The sequence below is a fragment of the Labrus mixtus genome, chromosome 22 (genome assembly GCF_963584025.1).
Source record: "Labrus mixtus chromosome 22, fLabMix1.1, whole genome shotgun sequence".
NCBI lineage: Eukaryota > Metazoa > Chordata > Actinopteri > Labriformes > Labridae > Labrus > Labrus mixtus.
In genome coordinates this window covers 7,902,743-7,911,971 of record NC_083633.1, presented here as the reverse complement: position 1 = coordinate 7,911,971, position 9,229 = coordinate 7,902,743, and the positions used below count along the sequence as shown (strand labels likewise).

The following is a 9,229-nucleotide window of genomic DNA, read 5'->3' as shown; positions in this document are numbered from 1 at the left end:
CTGCCTGAAACGCTTCATTTCAGCTACTGTCTCTTTAAGGCCCCGCCTCCCCATGTGCCCACTCTCCTCTGATTGGCCAGCTCTGTTTGCAGTCACATGGACATTAGAGTGAGCTTCCTTGTGGGTGTGTCCTTGTAAGAGCTGCAGGGGTGGGCGTGTCCTACAGCTTTGCTCTGGTACGTCGGGTCAGGTTTTGACCAAGTCTCACTGAGTTCTTGTAATGTCTCGTTCAGAGCAGCAGGAAACCATGAATGAGGATTAGGCCAACAACTCAGTATGTTGTCTTTATGAATCAGCAGAATAGAATACAAAATAATTGATTAGTGGTCTTGATCTGTCACAAATATCTCTTCAAATCTTCTGCGATGCTTTCTGATATTTTTCTGGTTTTGTCAGCCGGATAAACCTTCTAAAAGATGCACAACACGATGAGACTCTTCAGATCTCTCGATCAGCCCAGACTCATGAAATCATCAATCAACGGTCGAACCCTAACACATTCAAAGTCATCTTTATTCAGGTGAAGTGAAGCCAAACCTATGAAGGAGAAGATATATCGCCTAAATCAACCCAGAGAGAAAGATTGTTGTTTGTTTGTTTTTGCTCAAAGTGCTGCAGGGTGTTCCGCCTCCATCACTGATTGTCACTGGACATTTGTGTATATATATATATGAGCTTTATATTTGTGTATGTTTGTGAGCGTGTGTTTGAGATACAGAGACAAAGAGGGGGCAAAGAAAGTCTGTGTCAGGTTCAGGGTCAGGGGACTTGATTTGTACCCGAAGGTTTTGATTTTTTTTTTTGTTGCAGCCAGCGAGATCGACACCCATCATGACACACAGATTACGACACAGATGCAACAAGGAACAACACATTAGAGAGAAGGAGAACTATTTAAAGACAAAAACAGCAGAAAATAACTCAAAAATAATGAGTTCTCGAGGTTTAAGGCCAATAAGATCAATCAAAAAACAGAACTCTCTGTAGATCTCTACAGCCAGATTCAAAACAGTTCTGGACTTAAATAAATAAATACAGCTTGTTCAGCTCAGTGATAGCAGCAGGAACAAAGCTGCTTATGTACATTGGGACCTGATTCATGCCTCTTGCGGTCGGCGCAGTGATGTTGCGCATTAATAACATTAAAGCGTTTGTTTCAGTACAATCAGACTTCTATGTCGAACTAGTCGCCCCCTGCTGCCCATCAGAAAGAATGCACGATTAAGGCACTTGCACATTGTCTTCGCTTTAAGAGGTTGAGTCCACTTCTCCCGATGGCTGAGATGAATGGAGGAACACTGGCGCACTTCTTAAATGTTTCTCCTCTTTTCGGTGTAATTCTCTGATAAATGTCCGGTGGTTTTGCTGCAGGAGAGGAGGGAGCCGAGTATTAAAACACAACCAGCATTAACTCCACAGCCGTGTCACCAACAGCAGACAGACTTTAACCTGAGACATCACCTCCACACACTACTACTCCTCTTCCTCCTCCTCTCCTTCCTCCTCCTCCTCCTTTCCTTCCACCCTCTTCCTCCTCCTTCCTACTCCTCCTCCTCTTCCTCCTCCTCTCTTTCCTCCTCCCTCCTCTTCTTCATCTCCTTCCTCCTCCTCCTCTCCTTGCTCCTCTTCCTCCTCCTCTCCTTCCTCTTCCTCCTCCTCCTCCTATTCTTCCTCCTCCTCTCCTTCCTCTTCCTCTCCTTCCTCTTATTCTTCCTCTTCCTCGTCCTCCTTTTCCTCCTCCCCTCCTTCCTCTTCCTCCTCTTCCTCCTCCTCTTCCTCCTCCTCCTCTTCCTCCTCCTCTCCTTCCTCTTATTCTTCCTCCTGCTCCTCTTCCTCCTGCTCCTCTTCCTCCTCCTCCTCCTATTCTTCCTCCTCCTCTCCTTCCTCTTATTCTTCCTCTTCCTCGTCCTCCTTTTCCTCCTCCCCTCCTTCCTCTTCCTCCTCCCTCTTCCTCCTCCTCCTCCTCTCCTTCCTCCTCCTCCTCCTCTCCTTCCTCCTCCTCCTCCTCAGTAGTTTCCAGTCCAGCAGGCCGGTCCGTGCGCTCTTCACACACTTGTGAATGTCTTTATTGTGTGGATGTAAAACGACAACACTTTTACGGCTTCTCTTTCTTTCTCTTCATTGTTCTCTCTCTTCTGCGTCACTCTGTTTACAGCCGTTGGCAAGGCTCCTCTGCCCATCTCCTCTCTATGTTTGTTTGGGTTTTTCTTTTTATACATGCCTGCCTCTGTTTCCTGGGCGTCCTCTGTTTTACATGCTTCGCTTGCTGGTTTATTAATAAAGTCGTGTCTTCAGGCAATATCTGCTGACTGTGTTCTCTCTTTATTTGAACTCTTCAGTGTCAGAAGTCTTGGTTTGAACTTTTGTAACATTTAAATATTAAATCTCCTCAGTCGGCGGTTTAAAGACAGAAATGAGTACCAACACACTCACACTATATTTTCATCTACCTTTCCTTAACCTCTTCAGGGACAGTACGGCGTGGGGAGTCCTGCAGGGGAGTCCCATCGATCATTTTAGATCTTAACTTGAAATGAACAGAAACTATAAAATGAGCGTAGGAGAGTTTGAAAGTGCAACGTCTGCATCTGACCGGTAGATGAGAAGAAGTATAAACTGGTATCAAGCGTTAAGAGAGAGAATTCACATAATTTACATTTTGATTATTATTGTTGTTATTGATGTTTGTTGCCATGGTGACAGACAACAGGAACAGAACCAGACTGAATGCTTGAATACAGTACGGTGTCAACAGCTGATTGTTCACACACACACACACACACACACACACAGGGATCAGGTTCAAGTGTTAACTAGCAACCACAGTCCGTCCTCTCAGTGTCGTTTCACCACCTCCTGCCTGCTTCCTTTCTCTCTCCACACACACTTAGAGACACACAAACACACACACACACACCAGTCTCTCCCAGTATGCCCAGACCGCTGCCTCTTCATCCCGGCCTGGGACCACTGGGGCGCAGCTGGCGGCCTCACACGGCTCCCAGCAGCGCCACACACACCTCCAGGAGACGATTAGAGCAGCCATGGAGCCGAACACACACAGGTGAGTGTTTGAGTATGTACTGTGTGTTCCTGCATGTTCTTTGTGATCATATGTTTTTATTGAGTCTCCTGGTTTACTCGTCCTTGTCATCCTCCTCGCTCCTCCATCACACAGGTCAGCAGCTTACCTTGCAGCAGGTGGAGCCTCTGATCCGCAGCAGAGTGGGGAACATGAAGTCAGCCTTCATGGCGGTGGATCCTGCCGGGACGGGTCTGGTGAGCAAGGAGGAGTTCAGACGAGTCCTGGAGAGTCTGCTGCCTGTTTTCAAGAAGCAGCTCCACGCTGAGCTCAACCAGGTGAGGGGGGGGGGGGGGGGGGACTCCTTTTCTGTGAACAAGAAGGTATCAATATCATTTGATGTTCACTGGAATCATATCACAGTTTAAAAATCTGGTATCTGACGGCACTACAACAGACCTCCCTCTCTCTTTTGATAACAGCTCTGAAGGTTTTAAGCCCGTCTAACCCGAGTCCAGGTGCAGCTGATTGAGCGATTAGATGTTTTACACCTGGACCGGACTCGATAGGATATAAGAGGTTAAGGCTCCGCTCACACTGCAGGTTAAAGCGACCTGAATCTGAACTTTTGGGACTCAGCACAAGGCAATGTGGAGTCTCTTCAGATCAGATTTGGACCACCTTCAGAGTTGGATTCCTACAGGAGTCTGAGCCAGGCCACATTTAAAGAGCAGTGTGAACAGCCAATCAGGGATGATGCCAGGATTTTTTCTCTCCCAGTGCTTAGGGGGAGCTTGACTAATATGCTGGGGTGCTATGAATAGTCGATTTTCATGAGATCATAGTTACCTTATGAGTTCTCTCTTTTTTTTTTCAAAATATAAGCACACATACATGAGAGGGCGTATCGGTTAAATTGGCGCACTAACATAGCTGCTGAAATGGGATCACACTTTGGTTAGGCTGGTTTAATCAGCTGGACTTTCCCCTCCTTCTTATTTCTGTGTTGCCATGTGAGCTGTCATCCAGAAGATGGCAGTAGAGGATCTGTTTTGGTCTCCTCCGTGCAGCTGACATTGACAAATGGAGCTCTGCAGCCGTGCAGACTGGTCAGAGGAGGAGGGAATCTGGCAGCTGTTAAAGCAGACGTTATTTGTTTGCACCTCTGTTGCGTTGGCTGGCATCAGGTTTTCCCTCTGATCCAGCTCACACACTTCTTCTTTGCTGTCTTTTATCTCATGCATTCCTCAGCAGCCTGCAGAAACTCACTTAAAAATGTAAAAAAGGAATACATTTTAAAGACTCGTCTGCGATCTGCAGCAGGGGTGTGAAGGTCATCACTCTGAGTCCATGAGGCCTTGTAGGAAGCTTCTCTTTTCTGGCACTGATCAATCGAGCGTGCACGTGTGTGTGGTGTGTTCAGGGTCTGTGCACGGTGCAGTAATTCCCCCCTCTCCCTTCATCTGTGTGCACGCTGCCTCTGTCACTCCGCTGCGTCTCTGTAATCGTCTCCACTGTTCCTCTTTGTTCCGTCTCAGCGCTCACGCCTGACAGTTTGACTGCCTGTCTTTCCCACACAGATTTCCACCCATAATATCAGCACTTTGTGTCTTCAACCCCCTCCCCAAAAACACAACCCCACGCTTCCCCCCCATCCCCTCCCACTCACACTCACCGTCTCATTCATTAAAGACAGTGTGTGTGTGTGTGTGTGTGGGGGTGAGTGTGCTTCTGGAGAGTTGTGGGAAGTTTACTTTAAAAGACGATGAGTGGAGGAGCAGCTGTTGTTCTGCTGACATTTTGATGTGGAAGTTGCTTTGTGCTTGAGGGAGCGAGGTGCCACCTCCCCCCCTCCTCTTCTTCTTCTTCTTCTTCTGTTATTTATTTATCTGTCTGCTCTCTTACGTGGCACTCTTTCAAAAGAGATGGAGATCTGTTAGTGTTAAATCTATATCGACGATGGTTGATGTGCTTTTTATAAAATTCCTTGAATAATTTTACCTTAAAGGTCACATATTATGCAAAATAATATATTTTTTAACGCTGATATGTGTCTCTAGTCTGTCTACAAACCCCCCAATGATGAGAAAAGTCCATTCTCTCCGTCTTTTGCCTGCTCCACTTTTCAGAAAATGTGTTCTCAAACAGGCCGTTTGGAGATGTTCCCTTCATGACATCACAAAGGGCAGTAACCTCTCCCCCAGGTGGGTGACACTCCCACAGCTCGGTGTTTGTTCTGCCCTCTGAGTCTGCCTTCTCACAGTAAACAATAGGACATGGAGCGAGAAAGCCTGAGCCGACCCGAGCCCTTCCAAAGAGGGGGCGTGGTCAGACACAGCTCATTTACATATTTAAAGGTACAGACACAGAAACAGCCTGTTCTGAGCAGGGCTGAAATAGAGGGGTTTATAGACATGATCAAATACACGATCAGAGTGGATTTACAACAAGAAACTTCACAGACATGTTTTAGGGAGCTCTGAGACTTATTATCTCGAGATAATGAGATAAAATAAGTCAGAAGCTCAAGAAAGCAACAAAATCTATAAATGTCTAATGTATTATAATTATTGATATAAAATGAAATGGAAGGATGCATGTCCGCTTAGGGCTTAGTTGATTAGTTTACACTTAAAATTACTTTTTAATACAGATTCAACTTTTTTAAAAATAAATACTTCTGATTCCTACTTTGTGAATTTACTCCAGAGGAAGCAAAAACAGATATTTACAGATAATCTCAACGTGTCTTTTTGCCTCAAACCATCATCCACTGACCTCTGTTTCACCTTCAGCCTCTCACTGAACTGCAGGTGTAACGGAGCTGTCACAGGTATGTAGAGCACTAAGACCCCCCCTGCTGCCCCCCCTCCCACCTCCTCCTCCTCCCCTGAGGTGTTACGGTGTGTTTCGCTCCGCGGCTGTTGATAGCAGTGATAATTGGACGAGTGGTGTCTATAATAAGACTGAATGCTGGGAGCTCCGCTGGGGACCGCTGCACTGGATTACACCATGGATGGATGTAGGGCAGGGCAGCAGGGACTCTACTTTGATTATGAGCCACTAAAATAGGTGGAACACATGTGTGTGTGTGTGTGTGTTTTTGTAAACTAGTTCTCTGATTGTGTGTGCTTGGGAAGGTGCCAACTCTTAAATGTATTTGTTTAAACATGCGGGAGAGAAAACTTCAGCACAAGGTCAGAACAAAAGCAGGCGTGTGCATTCCCCCCAGGTGAACAAAGCACCTAGCTTATTCCCCCGATCAGCCGCCTCCTGAAAATGACTGCTCAACACACCTGATGCCAGAAACATCAGCATGCTGCTCCACCTGCCTCCACTGAGACGCCATTACATCCTCCATTATCACTGACGCTGCTGCTGCAATGTTTAAAAAGTCTGGAGTAGATTTAAATGGTCTTTAAAATACTCGGGGAGTCCAACAGAAAATTAAATCGAAAGCAAAATTAATATTTCTTCGCTCTGTTCGGTCATCCTCCTCTTCGCCTGTCTGTGACTTTCACAAGACGTTTGTCATCATCCTTTGTGAAGCCTTTAAAGTTTGGCCATTTTGCCGTCCCTGTGTTGGTTTTTCTGTAGCCAGGTGACCATATTTTAACGAGAGGCTGAAGCTTGAGAGAAGGGAGGTGTTAGCATAAAGTAATCAAAGCTAAATGTTCTATATCTGTGGCAAGCTCTTCAGTCTCTCCACGCTTTCTCCAGCTTTTTTTTGTGATTGTTGCGGCCTAAAGTGCCTGATTTTGCAACAGCTTTTAAGAATAAGAAGCTGTTGTGAAAGTCAGGTTTTACTATGGTGCAGTGGTTAGCGCTGTCGCCTCACAGCGAGGAGGTTCCTGGTTTGGATCCCCGTCTGACAGGAGCCTCTCTGTGTGGAGTTCGCATGTTCTCGCCGTGCATGTGTGGGTTCTCTCCCTGATAATGGATAGATGGATGTTGTAAAAGTTGCAATGTTTTGAGGACCAATTCGATAGTAGCGAGCATCCTTGCAATAACTTATATCAAATATCACCACCTTACTTGCTAAGCCGATCTCCATTCCAAAAGACATCAAACTAATAAACCACCAGAGTAATCTTTCCCTTTCCCGTCACAGAGAGCCCTTTCTGCTCCGTTACCTTCACCCTCTCACTTTTCATCATCATCAGTCTCACAGCCGTGTCGCTGTTTTACTGTTTACAACTTTGTCTCTTATGTTTGCGTCTGCTGCAGGTGTGTGCGGGCGGCGCCGAGACCGTCGACTACCTGCAGTTTCTGAGAAGTTTCGGTCGAGCTCCGGCGGCCTGCAGAGCCTCGAGCAGCCGCAGCAGTGTGAGGTATTGCGCTCACTTCCCTCCTCCAGCATCACACACAGCAGACGTCTCTGAACAGAGATACACGACAGCAGCTGAACGTGCTTTAAACTCTGTGTTTCAGGCGAGGACAACTAAACTCTCCCATGACTCTGTCTGAGATACAAAAGCATCTTAAAGAAAAGGTGTGTATCCTCTGTTTACCTCCCATCGCCTACATTTCTGACTTTGCCTCCCAAGGTTTTGTAGGTGCAGTTTTTCCATCATGCTGACTTCACTTGGTGTTCAGGTGAAGTCAGTCTGTTGGTAAATTAACCCCCTAGAAGTTCAACTAAATAATTGCTTCTTTCAGCCTGATTTATACTTCGACGCTGTAGCCCCAAGCAGAAGCCTTCGTACCTGGCCTGGTGTGCACCTCCTCAAAAATCGAACTACTCTTAGAAACGATGCAGACAGCAAGCCCTGCGATTGGTCATCATTTTTCTCTCCTGGCTTGCATCACATGTACTGTAATGGTGCGTTCAATTTCATCTTGTAATCTGGACTTTCTGAGTTGCCAGTCTGAAACGTCATCAGGAACGCCCCCCCACCCCCCCCCAGTCAGTCGAAATTCTGACTTGAAAACGAGTCAAAATCCAACATGGCTGCCACGTGAATCATCAGTAACGTTTAACCTTTTTGTGTATTGAAATCAATCGCACCGATAGTATCGTACAAGTTCAGCCTGTGGACATGCTGTCGTGCTATTTTTCGGAAGTACGTTGTTATTGTCGGGTGTAAGCTAACAAAATAAAAGGTACTCCTGGAGGCGTCCATGTTGCTTGTTCAACTGGAACACGGTTAACTCGGGTGTGACGTCATTCCCAGCTCTGAGATCCGAGGTAAATGGAACGCTCCATAAATCAAAGGGATACTTAATACTATTATGACGAGAACAATTTACGCTAACTAGCCTGAGCTAAAAATGCTAACAGGTTGAACATTCAATCCGCTACTTTCCGTTCTAGCTGCTCGTTCGTTTATCCTGAATACGACCAGTAACAACTGGACACTGCTTGTGTTGTTGTCTACTGTTGTTGATTCATTCCGTTATTCTCATGTGCAAGACATTTATAATAATACAAATATAAAGGCACAAATCTTCAAGCTGCGAAGGACAAGTGGCTAGGACATCGAGTCAGGAAGATTTAAGAATCTATCGTGTCATTTTCTAGACGTTTTCAGGAATGCAGGTGTGAAAAATAATATCCATTTAATATCCATTAAACCTCAAACAAACATCCAAAGTCACAGAAAATACTTTGACAAACAAGTTAAATCTAAAACACTAAGATGACTCACTGTGTGTGTGTGTGTGTGTGTGTGTGTGTGTGTGTGTGTAGCCGGTTCTGGCAGGATTGCGGCTCTACGTAGGAAGCATGACAGAATCGACTCTGGATTTGTGCTGCTTGTGTTCCACATATTAAAGCGAGATGTGGATGTTGTCGAAAATGTAAAATCCTCTGTGTGGATAAATGAGCGCCTGAGGGCGAACAGGACCGTCCTCGTCCTCGCCATGACAGACGAACATGAAGAAAAAACATCTTTCACGGCCCACATCTTTCCTTCAACACATCCACGTCTTCCTCTTCCTTCATCCCTCCATTCTCTCTGTACGTGTGTCTTTTACTGCCGCTCGTCTTACAAGACGTGCAGATTAGTCCAAAGAAAGCGACTTTTAGGAAAAATCATGTGAAGCCAGCCGGGGCGACAAAACCTGACAGCTCCATGTCAGAGTAACCCACGCTGAGAAACAAATCAACCTCTCTTCAGACTGAAATACCTCATATACACTCACAGCAGTTATCTCTATTTCTCTCAGGTAATCTTTCTTTTTTGATGCATTTTCCAAAACACCTAC

General features: G+C 45.8%; 2 protein-coding genes across 2 annotated transcripts in view; one reads left to right on the top strand and one right to left on the bottom strand.

Moving 5' to 3' along the window:
* The window catches only part of mpped1 (metallophosphoesterase domain containing 1), a 149,815-nt gene that overhangs the window by 37,217 nt on the left and 103,369 nt on the right, over window positions 1-9,229 (bottom strand). The window lies entirely within an intron of this gene.
* Window positions 2,932-9,229, top strand: part of efcab6 (EF-hand calcium binding domain 6) — a 35,374-nt gene continuing 29,076 nt past the window's right edge. Inside the window, exons 1-3 of the mRNA XM_061030401.1 lie at window positions 2,932-3,064; window positions 3,179-3,360; window positions 7,250-7,348. Coding sequence (XP_060886384.1) covers window positions 2,932-3,064; window positions 3,179-3,360; window positions 7,250-7,348 — 414 coding nt within the window. The remainder of the gene's footprint in view (window positions 3,065-3,178; window positions 3,361-7,249; window positions 7,349-9,229) is intronic.